The following is a 13,911-nucleotide window of genomic DNA, read 5'->3' on the forward strand; positions in this document are numbered from 1 at the left end:
CTGGCCGCTCCCAACCGCTTCTTCCCCCGCATGAGACCATCCAAGCCCAAAATCAGCGGCACCAAACGCCGGGCAGGAGCAGGCGCCCCTTCACCCCCGCTCACCGTCGTAGAGGGGCCCAGAGCCCCGCCACGCATTTGGCACCGACCCCACTGCTAGCCCAGTGCGGTGGAAGTCAGCCCCCACAGCTGCGTGCTTCAGCCAAAACCGCTTCTCTGGGCTCCAAACTACATCAACCGAGTAAAAATGCAGGATACAAAGCATGGGTAAGAGGGACCATCTGACAGCCCTTTGCTTTATGAGACCCTCTGGCTCCGCCGCAGAGCTGTCCCCGCTGCGTACAGCGGCACAGACAGTGAGGACGCCTCTGCCCTTGATGTCCCACACACCCAGGGCACGGCCCACGGGCTCACAGCAGCTCCAAGACCATGACTGCAAAGGATTGCTCTGGAAAAAGGGTGTAGTAAAACTTAAAACTAAATAGAGCCAAGGCTTTTATTAGAAAAGGAGATCTATTCTGTTTCAGTCCCTCAGGAACCCAGCTTTATCCAAGAGTAATTCTGAGTCTTGGAGGAATCCTTAAAGGCCTCGTGCTAGCCTGGTGTGGGGAGACGTCGGTGAGTGGGGATGGGGAGACTGACCGGGTTAGCTTGAGGGGTCCCGGCTTGTGGTCCTGAGGTAATCCTGTATGCTTCTGGCAAGAGGTTCGCTGTGTGGGAACATCGCCTGCTTCAGACACGAAACCAGGTACAAAGGGAAGGGCCTGGAAGAGAAGGGAGGGTTGCAGCAGCAAGGACTGTGGCATTCTATGATTCTATGATATTACAGCCATTCCCAGCGTCATGTTTAGCACCCCTGCCTTTTGCAGGATCATTCAGCTGCACGCTCATGAATGAGGTGAATATTAGTTTCTACCCCCCGAGTGGTAATCATAAATACAAATCCTACTTGTACCTCTCCCTGTAGGGAAGTCAGGTTTGAAAGATGAGCACATCAGTGGCCGAAAATATATTCAGAGTCACACAATAGTTCTGCCGAGGTCAACCACTGATGAGATTTTATTTTCTGTCACCAATGAGAAGATACAGTCAGTTGTTCTAAAGAATCATTTAATGAACTGATCAAATACCTCATGGCCAAAGATGTTGTGCTCTTGTTTTCACTGAAAATAGGATCGGTGAAATTAACTGTAGTATATAACTTCAATTTAGGAGTTTTTGGGTTTGTTTTTAAATTTTCCCTCTAATGATAGTTTTAAAGTGATACTAAGAGAAATGAAAGATGCATGTACACACATATGTAGGTAGGTACGTCTGTATGAGTATATAGATAAATATGTCGGCCTGCAATAAAAAAAAAGTTTTCCACAGGTTCCTAGAAATAATTTTAATCACTATTTGTTAGCTATGGATCTGGGGGTGTTGGTTGACAGCCGGCTGAACATGAGCCAGCAGTGTGGTCAGGTGTCTAAGAAGGCCAATTATTACTCTACCCTTAATTGATTTAGTGGACTTGGTAGTGTAGGTTAATGGTTGGACTTGATGATCTTAAAGGTCTTTTCCAACCTAAACGATTCTATGATTCCCTTGCCATGGTCTGACTGGGAAGTTCACTCCCCATGTGCTGCGTGGAGCCCCCGGCTCTGCCCCCAGCCTCTGCCCTCCCATTTGGCTCCGTGTCAGCTCTTTTGTGCCCTGGGGGGTCCCTGCAGAGCCACAGCCCGTGGTCTCTCAGAGCGGCCGTGCAGGGAAGCTCCTCAGACACACCTGAGGTGCGGGCACAGGCTAGCGGGAGCTGAACTAAACTGTCCATGCAGCTTGAAACACGGACCATGCTGCTGGAGCTCTCGTGCGGCCAGCCGAGATCCCACCCATCCCTCTACGCACCTTTGCTGCCCTTCCTCTTGCCCATCCTCCCCAGGGGCACTCTGGGAGAACTTCTGCCAGTGAGCTGCCGCCTCCTGCTTTCGGTTCAGTTTCCACAAGGCCTGCGCCAAGTAGGAGGCAGCAGCTGGATCACCTGCAAGACACAAAGGGGGATTCAGCCCTTAGCAGGGGAGGAGCAGGTCCCCAGTGCTGCTGTGGGTTGCAGGGTGTTGCAAAAGAAGGGTAGAAACCAGATATGGGAGGTGAGTGTGAGGAGAGGTGGTGTAATGGGGAGGAGACCGTCCCGGATGTGTCACGGGCTCTCATTAACCCCGGGGCTGGCAGCCAAGGCAGATGGCATCAGCCCCGCGGCACAGCCGGCCACACCTGTTTGGACACACATTGGGGTTTTCCTTGCAGACAGAGCTGCACCCCCGAAGAGAGGGAGCCTTGGTCAGGACTGGGACCGGCAGGTTTGACCGATCCTGCAGCTCGCACCCCTGCAGCGTGTCAGCGCAGCTGGAGCACTGAACAGGGTCATCCCTGGGAGCAGCACTAGCCAAGCCTCGGCTCTGCTCGGCACACGTACGGCTCACGGCTCCGCCACCCTCTCCCCTGACCAGCCTCTGTACTCGGCTTCTGGGCTGCCAGGCATGGACGTGCGCCTTCCAGGGATGAAGCGAGAGTCCAGCTGCTGTTCTGGGAAAGCAGAGCCTCTCTGGAAGAAAGCCAGCTGTACCAGGCTGGGGTTTGGGCAGGAAGAAGAGAAATTTCCAAGCAGTCTCAAGGCACAGGTTGTGGGCAGGTTGTGATACACTCTGATTATAGTTTTGGTCTGCTTCTCCAGGGCAGTGAGCTGACCAGGCCCCAGAGAAGCACCTCAAGTACGTAACATTGCTAGTCCTTGATACCTGAATAAGCGTGGTCTAAAGCATAAGACCTTTCTGCTGAAGACAGCAAAGCAGCCCAGGACAAATTTGTGGAAATACCGTCTGCTCCTCACCAAAATGAGCCTCTTACCTGGCGAGATCTGCAAACCGTGCTGGAAATCCAACAAGGCTTCCTTGTGCTTCCCCAGCTCCAGGAACTGTGCACCTCTCCCGATGAGAGAGAGCAACCTGATCTTCTGGAGCACCTCCACTTCTGGCAGGAGACTCTCTGGCATGGAAAGACACACAGACCTGAAGACAGCATCCTCCAGACCTTCCCTCCCTCGTCCCAGCAGGCTGAACCAGGTTAGCAGTCAGGACAGGCTAAACATTTACTCGGGTTGCTCATCTTCCAGCTCCCAAATGCCCTGTGGCAGAGCTCAGCCTCTCTGCCGGGCTGGGAGAGGCCAGGAGGCAGCAAAGGGGGAAAGCGAAGAACGCCCAGAGCTTGGTACATTACGTGGCTCTGGTGAACAGTGACCTCGCCAGCAGCCTGGCCTGTGGCTGCCCATCTGCACAAATGGTACAGATCTCTTCCCTGAAATCTGGATTTGAGAAGCCTCCCGGTTCACAACCCATTTAACTGCCACATAGACAGCAGGGAAGGAGGCAGAGATGAGGCCAAACCCAGCTCCAACCAAACCAGCCGGTCCTTTCCGTGGCTCCAGTGTGGCACAGAGCTCAGCGTGCAGGGACAAGTGCCTCCTGCCAGAGGTGACGCTGGGCCCGGCACCTTGCTTCTGTACCCACCGCTGCCAAGCATGCAGATCCCAACCCAGCCAGGCCCCGCACAGGTCCCAGCTGTGCAGCGTCCTACCCGCCGGTTCAGCGCTGGACCCATAAAGCTGGACTCGCAAGAGATCGCCGAGGCACCTGCAGGTAGGAGGACAGAGGAGCTTCAGTACCAGTACCTGAGGCTGGGAAATCAGCTGCATGTTGTCAGGCCAGCCCCCGCCGCCACGCTGCGCCCTGCTCCGGCCCCTGCCAGCCACCGCTGGCTGCTAGGGAGGCCCCTTCTCCCAGCGAGGCTCCGTCACCTGCTGAATTGCGTCACGGCCTCCTTGCTCTCGCCCAGCTTGGCCCATGCCCAGCCCTGGTGCAGGTATCCAGCTGCTCTCCAGGCGAGGCAGCACAGGCTCTCCTTCTTCTGGGACAGGAGTCTATCTGCCAGCCCTGCCCCTGGCGACGGGCACTCCAGCTGCTCCAGCCTCTCCTCCACTCGTAACGTCCGTGGGATCAGGTCAGTCGTCCGGCTGATGACCTCCTCGCACACGGTTATGGCATCCTGGTGCCTCCCGGCCTGCTCCAAGGCGGATGCTGCTTCCAGGAACACCTCGGGGATCCTGGGCAGAGCTGAGCCACTGTCTAGGGGCACCTGGGGAGCAAGAGCAGTGGCAGTGCTCAGATGCAGAACAGCAAGGCACCCAGCCAAGCAGAATGACCCTGTGCTTACTGGGAACCCAGGGCCGCTGCCCAGCAAAGCTCAGACCCACTCCCACAGACACTGGAGCCTGTCAGGAGGCAGAAGCTGTGAAGCACTAACAGCTCAGCAGAGGCAAGGTGGCAAATCCCTGCTCTTAAAGTGAAGGACATCCAAAACCAGGCCGACAGCTGGGGAAGGGGAAGCTGTTTCTCGAAATAGCAGTGGCAAGTGGTCTCTGGTGTGAATCCAAAGGCAGACATGCCACAGGTCAGAGGTGCCAGCCCCCACCTCGTTTCCTTCATATCTCAAACTCGACACTGAAATCTGGAGTCCAGGGGTGACCCCTAGACCCAAGCCTTGGGATGGGGATGCAAACCTCATCTACCAAGTCACCAAGGGAGCTTTTCACCAAGATACCCACCTGCTGCTGCAGCCCCTCCTGAAGCAGAGCCAGAAAATCCAGGTAGTGTTCCACTGCATCAGCCACCCTGCAAGAGGGACAGGACATGTGGTAGAAGGAGCAGGGGAACCCCACAAAGTGCCAGCAGCCAGGTGGAACCTGGGTTGCCAGCCCACAGGCTCTCCCTGCACCGCACTTGCTCTGTTCGTGATGCCCGTGACTTGAGCAGACATACAACAGCAGTACAGAACTGGGCTATTTCCAGGAGCACAGAGAAAACCACAGGGCCCAGACAAGCAGCGTGTTGCAAGCAGACCAAAGGCGCTGTTACCTCCCATCCTGGAGACACCGCTGTGCCAGCAGGTACTTCACTTCAGAGGGATGGCGGTGGCGGAGGAGAGAAGCCAGTATTGGCGTGTGGACAAGGAGCTCTGTTTGGATTAGGAAGTATGGACTAGAGGAAACAGCTGCTGGAGGGTTTTTTTCCAGAGCCTGTGAAACAGGAACAGAAAATATGGTCAACACAACGCTGGTCAAGTCCCGAGCTGCTGCAATCACTTCCCACTTCTGGCATCTGGGGATGCACCCCGACAAGCAGAAGCACTGCACTTCATAAGCACAGCTCTGCTGTTCTCACTCGGTACAGCACAGCCACTTCCTGGAAGAGCAACCAGGATCACACAGGGACAGGCAGACTTCTGCTCTCCAGGAAGCATCAGAAGTTGTGCAAGATCACCCAGATCACTTCAGGTTTTCAGTTCAAGCTGCCTAAAACACCACCTCCCATTGCAGCTGCAAACCTAGTTAGACCCAATCTTAGGCCATTTGTAATGAGAGATCTCTGTCCACAGCTGTGTTTGTATCTTACAGATTTCAAACAGCTGAAGAGCTAGCTCTGTGTCTACTGCTATGACCTGCTCCTCCCAGGGAGACCAGGGTTGCTACAGCTAATGCACACACACCCCAGCCACAATCTGCCTTTTAAAGGCCTCTTTACTATCAGAGACTTTATTAAGAGACTCAGACTTTCTGACACAAGAGTGTAACCTCTTCTCCCAAGCCACCAAGAACATGAACTGGGACCCAAAGGTCCTGACACATCTAACAGCCAGGTGCCGAGCAGGAATTTCAGACCTCAACGGGCTCCTCCCTGCCCACTGCCAAAGGCAGTACCATGGCTGGATTGCTGTAGTCTACTTTGGAGACCCCTGGTCGTGGTTTCATCCCACCCAGCAGCTAAGCACCACGCAGCTGCTCACTCACTCCCCCTGCCCCGGTGTGATGGCAGGGAGAACTGGAAGAGTAAAAGTGAGAAAACTCCTGGATTGAGATAAGAACAGTTTAATAATTGAAATAAAGTAAAATAGTAGCAGTAATAATAACAACAACATAATAACAGTAATACTAATATATAAAGCAAGTGATGCACAATGCAATTGCTCACCACCCGCTGACCGATACCCAGACAGTTCCCAAGCAGCGATCGCTGCTCCCCAGCCAACCCCCCCCAGTTTCTATACTGAGCATGACACTGTATGGTATGGAATAGCCCTTCGGCCAGTTTGGATCAACTATTCTGGCTGTGCCCCCTCCCAGCTTCTTGTGCACCTGGCAGAGCATGGGAAGCTGAAAAGTCCTTGACTAGCATAAGCAGTACTTAGCCACAACTAAAATATCAGTGTGTTATCAGCATTATTCTCACGCTAAATCCAAAACACAGCACTATGCCAGCTACAAGGACGAAAAATAACTCTATCCCAGCTGAAACCAGAACACCCCTCCAGGGTCAAACAGCCCCCCAGAAGTCAGAGGCCCACTTGAAGCTCTGTGCAGGGCTCTGCCAGGCAAAAATCAACCCAGAACTACAGGAAGCAGACAAACCTCATAGAGCAGAGCCAGGGCCTGCAGCTCCGCCTCGGTCTCCCCCAGCTCGTGGTACACTGCTGCCGTGTGGGACAGGGCAGGAAGGCACTGGAAGTCTACCTGGAGGGCCCGTTTCAGGTGCTGAAGGGCTGTCTGAGGCTTGCCCTAGTTAGGTGGGAAGAGGTGCATGTTGCAAGGACATCTTGCTGACATCTTTACTGTTTGGTGGGATCCAGATCCCTGCCCTGCTTCCCCAGTGATCCCCACTAAGCAAAGGCAGCACTTTAGCCAAAGGCAGCCCTCCTCAGGCTGGTTTTTGAGTTTCTCTCTCTGTGGCAAGCCTTTGCGCTCAGACAAAATCCCTGCCTGGATTTTGCAGCTCTACAAGGAGGCTGGGGCCACAAGGACAACTTCTGCTCAAGACCTTGCCCTCCTGCAGCAGCCTAGGACCGCGCAGCAGCAGCGTAGATATCAGCCTGCGCCATCCCACCCTGCTTTTGGCTGTGTTTTGCCTCTCCCCACCGACAGGGAAGAGGCCCAGCTATTACCATTCGCTGAGCACAGCAGCCGAGGCAGGTGTAGATCTGGGCCAGGACCCTCTTGGAGCAGAATCCTCCCGCAGCCTCCTGAAGGAGGGAGAGGGCAGTGGGGAAGTTCCCAGCTTCCAGCTCCTGCAGCCCTAGGACAGACCCAACATCTCAGCTCTGCGGCTCCCGTTCCCACCCCACCTGGTCCCCAAATAAGCATACATGCCCTTTTCTTCCCAGCACCATAGGGACCTCCCTGATCCCCTCCGCAGCCAGCAATGCACAGCAGGATGGTGCCAAGCTGCCATCTTTGGTTTGATGGCGTTGCAAGAGAACAAGCCGCTCGATAGAAACGTCTAGCAGAAATAATAGCAGCTTCCAAGCCCAGACACCAAGATGCCTGCCTTAGCCCAGAACAAGGACAGAGGTAGGTGCAGGGCAGGCCCACCCGCGTATTCATCCACAGCAACGGCAGTGTGGATGGGGAAGCACACGCAGAATCTCAGAAAGACTTTTTCCAGAACATCTGGGCCATTTCCCAGCAGGACGCTTTGGGATATTAATTTGTGAACGTTTGTTGCACATGGTATTTGCTTTTCTTTCAGTCCTCATTTCAAGTTTCCCTGAGGCTGCTGTCACATGCCTACATTACATTAACTTCTGCCACCTCCCTGCTGGAATTGCTATCGCCACCCTAAAGGCTTTTGAGACGTCTGTGGGCAGGAGCTCCTGCCCCCCCCTCACAGGGAGGCCCCATGCCAGCCTGAGCACAGTGAGGCAGCGCTGGCTGCCCCCGGAGCTGCTGGGGTTGTCAAGACCGTGAGTGAGTGAAAAGTGCGAGTGGGACAGAATGCAGCAATCAATCACCTGCTGTGACACCGGGCTACAAAGCTGCACAACAGCTTTGCATGGCTCCTGCAGCACTGTAGTAGGACAGGAACAATGTGCTTGCAATAAGGCAAGTGCCAGAAGACAGACAGAAGAAAGGAAAATCCTCATAAGGCCCCTGCCAGCCTTCCACTTTATACAAGATCACTGTGGGGTCCAGACACCTACCTAAAGCCACAGACAGGCAGAGGAACCCTGTGACAGTGCAGAGAAAGGCTTAGCTGGGCAAAAAGCAGAGAAGCTCTTTGGACACTGAATGGCAAAGTTGAGACCCAGAAGCTCAGCCCAGGCCCTATTCCAAAGGAACAGCCCAGAAAACCACAAGGGCCGGTTTGCTTGGGAAGAGAAACCAGGATAAGGGCAGGGAGAGGGGCCCCTGGGACAGGAGAGCAGTGGGAGGCTGTGCTGGCATGAGTACCTCCTGCACACAAACCTTGCAGGAAGGCTGCTGCGGTGCAGAGGATCTCTTTCAAGTCCTCAGTGCTCTGTACGAGGGGCAGGGAGGCCTCCTCAGCAGGTACTCGCCATGCCTTGAGCAGGGAGAGGAGTTCGTTCTCCCCCTTGCTGCAGAGAGCTCTTCCCGGGTCCTGTGAATACACAGAGGAGAGAGAGCAGGAAACGCTGAAGGGAAGCAGGAAACACCGATCCCAGGGTATGGGGGAACAGAGATCCCACCAAACCCTTTGACAGTGCTCTCTGTGCTGGGGAGCAATGCCCTACCACCCCCTCACTTCAACCACAACCCACTCGCTGCAGTGATTCCCACCTGGCCCAGGGCAGCACCTCCCCACCTCAGAGCGGGCTCCCGGCAAGGCAGATCCAAGTGCTGTTGGAGGGCGTTCAAAAAGGTGGGACCCCTCAGTGGCCTCACAATCAGCAGGGAAGGTTCCTCTGCATCCCACTGCTCGCAGCTTGCTCCCTACAGACGCTGCAAGTCCACCTCCAGCCCCTTTCCAACCTGCCCAAGTCTCCTGTCTCGCACCTTGAGGTCCAGGGCCCGGACAGGCAGGAGATGTTCTGGGACCCATTAACGCACTTGGGGCCATTAGGCTATGCTGGGACACCAGGGAGAGAACTACTCATGCTGACTGAGCGGCGCTGATGGGTTCAGGTCTCCAGATGCCACAGCAACATTTTGCAGAGTGGGGTTTATGACAAACACAGTATTTATACCAGCTCTGCCTCCTTTAGCAAACCCGCGGGTATTTATATCTGCGCAGATACTCCAGCGCAGGTAACCGGGAGCTGTGCAGCATCCGCCCGTGGCCGGTTACCTCAGCGTTGCTCAGGAGCCGTAAGAGGCCGGCAGTGCTTCCCAGGCGGCTGGCTGCCAGCCACCACGCTGCTTGCAGGGCCCCCAGTCGGTGCAGAGGTGCCTGCAGCTCCTCCACAGTTACCTCCTGCAGCACCTTCTGCCACAGCTCTTCGGTGCTAAGATCCTGCCCGCAGGCCCCACAAGCCTCCAGAACTGAAAAAACAAACAAAAAAGTCCCAGCCGTGAGACAACAGGTTGGTGCCCTGTAACAGACACCCTCCCAAGAGGGAGAGAAAGCATCAAGCAAGCATGGGCTCCTCATAGCAAGGGAAGGAATGGGGTTAACAGGGCTGGCCTGGCCTCAGCAGCATGGAAACCAAGCTCCTGGACAGCGGAGTTAACACACTCAGGAGACAGCACACGGTTCGGAGCTATGACTCCAGCTCTGCTGAGTCCTCCTGAGGTTGCTTGCCCCTGGGCAAGCATGTGCCAACACTGCAGATCCCCCTCTGACCTGCAGCCTATTTCAGTGAGTTTTCTTTGAAGCCAGCACACCATAATTAAAGAAAACTCATTTTCTACCATCATCGAAACTTTGCTAGAGACTTGGCACCTTATGCCTTGAAAACTCTTGTTTCTCTGAAAACCTCTGGCCCATCCCTGCAGACAGGCAGCTGCACACCGTCCCTGGCTGCAAGCCGCCCCACCTCCTGCCCTTCCCGGCACAGCCAGGCATCCCTGCTCACAGAACCCCTGCCTCTGGCCAGCCACCGCACATCTCCAAAGCACAGAGAGCAATCTCCTCGTCCCAAGGAGCCCCCGTACAGAGAACAGTCTCCTTACCCCTGAGGAGCCCCTGGCGTATTCCTTCTGCTTCTCCTTCCATGGCAGAGTCAGATGCTCCCACAGTAAAAAGCAGGGAGTTGTAAAGGACGGTAAGCTCCAGAGGCAGAGCGGGTAGGGCAGCTGGCAGCCCTGTGATCACAGCCAATCCAACAAGAAATTGAGCTGGTTAGGAAAAACCCAACAGCCATCCACACTAAGGTCTCATCACCTGGCTTTGTGACAACTTGTCCCAGCAAGTATTTTTTTTGTTGCTGTGATGAGATTTAACAGCTTGGGAACTGCAATACTAGAGAGACAGCAGGTGTCACCTCCCCAGGTGCCGACACTACTTTAGACATCCATTTCCCAGCTACCCAGCTGCTGCAGTCCTCCAGGACTGAGATCTTCCAGCAATCCCAAAAGAGCATCAATAGCCCACCCTCTTCCAATACACATCCACCCTTTTGCACTGGTTTCCCACGCTGTGTCTCTCCTCCCTTGCATCAGGCTTCCTCTATGCCAGAGTTGCGGCAGGGAGCCCCTTCCCAAGCTTCCCAGGACAAAGGTTGCCTCATTTCTTTCAGAAACCCCAAAGCTCTGCTCACATCCCCCAGTAACGTTAGGCAGAGGTTGGGGCTGGGCCTTAATCTTTTTGCAGGCCCAGCTCAGCTTAGGGCAGTGGGGCACATTTCACCCCGCTCCCTTCAGAAGTTTATTTCCAGCACTAGGACACCGGAGCTGCAGCCCGGTAAACACCAGTGCCTGGGAACCGGTGCTTGCACGCCCGCACGTCCGGGACCGGGACAGCAGCGGGAGGGAGGGTGAAGGCAAGGCACGGGGCCCCAGCCGACCGGGCCGCCACTCACCCCGCATCCTCAGGAGCAGCTCCCCGAAACCGCCTCGCTGCTGTCGCACCTCCCGCGCCGCCGCTCCGCCGGGCGCCGAGCACCGCGCTGCCTGCAAGGGAGACACTCACCCACCGGCCCGACGACGGGGCCGGCCCGAGCCGCCGCACCCCTTCCCCTCCCGCCCGGCGGCCGACGGGCAGCCTGCGGCCTAGCCCCAGGCGGCGGCGTTCCCATGGCAACCGGCACCGGAGGCAGCGCGGTCCCGGGAAGGACAGCCCCGGGGCTCAGGGAACGGGGAGGAGGGGGAGAGGGGACCCGCCGCACCCGCCAGCGGCCGGCCAGGGCCTGGGTCTCGGCGGCCCAGGTCCGCAGGCAGCCCGGCTCCGGGACCGCCCGGCGCCGCCGCTTCATGGCCGCTGCCGCTTCACGGCCGCCGCCGCCGCTCTCCTCCCGCCTTCCCGCTGATTGGCCGGCGCCCGCCGCGCCGCCGCCGCCATTGGCGGGCGGGACAGAGCGGAAGCGACGCTCGCCGCAGCAACAGCCAAACGGGGAGAGAGGGGGCGGGACCGCCCGCCGTCCCGCCAGGAAGACGGTGGCCGAGGAGGGCCAAACCTTTGCGCCGCGCGAAGCCGCCACCGCCTGCGGAGAAGACCCGGGGCAGGGACGGGGGGTCCCGGGGCAGGGACCGGGGGTCCCGCCTGCCCGCGGCCCGCACCGGCGGCGGGAAGGAGGAGACGACCACTGCCGGCCTTGGATCCCACGGCTTTATTTGCACACATCTCTTTTGCAGCCACCCAGAGCCCCGTGCCACCCTTGGACAGCCAATCTCCCCCCTCCCCATTAATTAATGAGTCATTTAATAACGGAGCGACCCCTCCCCGGCTGCCCAGTGCCCGCCAGGCATGGCGCAGCCCCGGCGAGGTTGGCTGGCGGTAGCCCGGCGCTGCAAGCGGAGGCACAGCGGGAAGCGGTCCCGAGGACCGCAGTGGTCCAGAGCTAAAGCTAATTTGCCTGCTTTGGGGTGGTTTTTTTGAAGGAAAAAAGCTCTACTTCCTAGCAGAGACTCGAGCATCCCTTCCACCTTCCCAGCGTAGCTGCTGAATGGGAACAAAAGCGTTAACAGCCAGATACATAGAGATACCCAGGAAAGCGTAGCACCACACTGCATGCAGAGCTCCCAAATTGCTTTCCAGAACTGGGTCCATCCCCTTTTTCTTTTTTCCCCCCAAAATGGGGTACTGAGGCACAGAGAGGTTAATAACAAAACGTAAAACAACAATCTCGCTCCAAGCCACATGGCGAGTCGAGCCAGAGCTCCCCAGCCCTGCTCCCCGCACGCCAGCACTGCTGCTTCCAGAGGGGAAGGGAGACAGGCACACCGAGTACCTGACAAAACAAGTGGCCTGAAGCATTGAGGGAAGAACAGACAGAGGTGGGATGGAGAAAAGGGCATCAGAACTGAGATACACCGAGCCCTGGCCTCCCCGCAGCAGTGCCATCCTTTGGGACAGCCCTGTGGGCAGCACCAGCCCCAGGGATCAGGGCAGGGAGATGCTCCCAACAGCCACAACCTTTTGCCAGCGGTGGCAGCTTTTGGTCACCATTTTCGAGGTGGCACAAATGAGACACAATTCCACCCCCGCCTCATGCCAGGACCATGGGACGCAGCATCCCGCTGCTGGCCTGAGCCAGGGAAGTTTCCCAGCAGAGCTCTCCGCTGCCCGGAGAGACAGGGCGCTGGGCAGGAGCCCTGCCAAGGAGCACAGATGCAATGCTTGCAAAAGCCCAAAGCACAGCAGCTTTGCAGAGTGCAGGATGGAAACCGCTCTGCCGAGCACACTGAGCGTCCCCTGTCGCACTCAGCCAAGAGACACAGGGACCAGGAACTGAACTGCTGGGAGTAACTGTTCCAGGAGAGACCCAGCAGCCTCCAGTGACAACCTCAGCAGGGGGACGCCAGGCAGAGCCGGCCAGGTTTCCCAAAGAGCCTTGGTTTGGACCAGAGGGCACCTTCCTCCGGACACCACTTGGGGTTTTAAATCAGCAAACACAGCCACGTCTGCTCTAGCATCAGCAGCATGTCCCGCTTCCACAGTCCAAGCCTTCCAAGCCTTGGACCAGCATTGACTCTGACATCCCCGGCACACTCAGGAGAACGGTAGTCAAAACAATCAGCTTGAGGGCAGCTGAGGACGGCTGGCAAAGACTAAAGAAAGTCAATGAAAGAAAGCAAAAGCATCCCCAGCCCTCGGAAAACTCGTCATCTTCAATCTGAATTCTTTGGTGTAGTAGCCAGTCTGTTACGGCCAAGCGGCTAGCACTCCTTGGCACCTCCGCAGTGACAAGAATGTACTTGCAGCTTTGTTACCGCAGGTGTTGTTTTGTCTCCGGCGAGATAAGCGTGCGTATTCCCATGGCGCCGCAGCTCTGCTGTCCCCTCTGCTCTGCCCCGGCCTCCCGGGACCATGAGGCTACAGCCCCAGCAGGAAGGCAGAGGGGTGGTATCTGACCATGAACAACGGGCACAGGAAGGCTCAGCAGCATTATGGTGACTGTTTAAGAGGAACTAGTCCCAGAGATGGGAGAGAAGGAAGCCTGGGGGCCTGGGTGGCAGCTGCGGGGATGTCAGGGGCCAGTTATACAGCATTAGTGACCGTAAGGATTTCTGCCAGCACAAATCTATTCCGGCAGCAAGCTCCTGACCAGGTTATGAGGTTACAAGACCTATTTGGGCTCCAGCCTTGGGGTTTAGCAACATGTTATCTAGACTAACCTTGCATTAAATGAAAATTCACTGGGTAGCTGCTACTTCCATCCCTCTCCTCCTCTCCACACTGATGCACCCCTCATCCATCAGCATGGCCCCCTCAGCACTGAGAACCATATGGCCACCAAGGAGTCACAGTATACAGCAAATAACCTATTTTTAAGGGTGGGACTGGCTTAAGCCCATCTAACTGGGGGCTGATGCGTTCCTGCCCCCTCCGGCTTCCCCACTGCATGCCTTGCCCTTGCCTTGCACTAGCACTGGTGTGTGTGCATCCAGGCAGTGAGGCAGCCCAGGGACTCACGCCAGCTACAAACCAGT

General features: G+C 56.6%; 1 protein-coding gene across 1 annotated transcript; it reads right to left on the reverse strand.

Annotated features, from left to right (window-relative positions):
* Window positions 1-645: 645 nt before the first annotated feature.
* FANCG (FA complementation group G) lies at window positions 646-11,234 on the reverse strand. The gene is made up of 14 exons (XM_075727028.1): window positions 11,148-11,234; window positions 10,842-10,932; window positions 9,994-10,125; window positions 9,170-9,363; window positions 8,329-8,482; window positions 7,029-7,159; window positions 6,499-6,645; window positions 4,949-5,109; window positions 4,639-4,705; window positions 3,832-4,169; window positions 3,612-3,667; window positions 2,886-3,023; window positions 1,887-2,019; window positions 646-763 (listed from the first exon to the last, which is right to left on the reverse strand). The coding sequence occupies exons 1-14, from the start codon at window positions 11,232-11,234 to the stop codon at window positions 646-648; spliced, it is 1,947 nt and encodes a 648-aa protein (XP_075583143.1).
* Between the last annotated feature and the right edge of the window lie 2,677 nt (window positions 11,235-13,911).

Source organism: Pelecanus crispus, chromosome Z (genome assembly GCF_030463565.1).
Source record: "Pelecanus crispus isolate bPelCri1 chromosome Z, bPelCri1.pri, whole genome shotgun sequence".
In the NCBI taxonomy this organism is placed as follows: domain Eukaryota; kingdom Metazoa; phylum Chordata; class Aves; order Pelecaniformes; family Pelecanidae; genus Pelecanus; species Pelecanus crispus.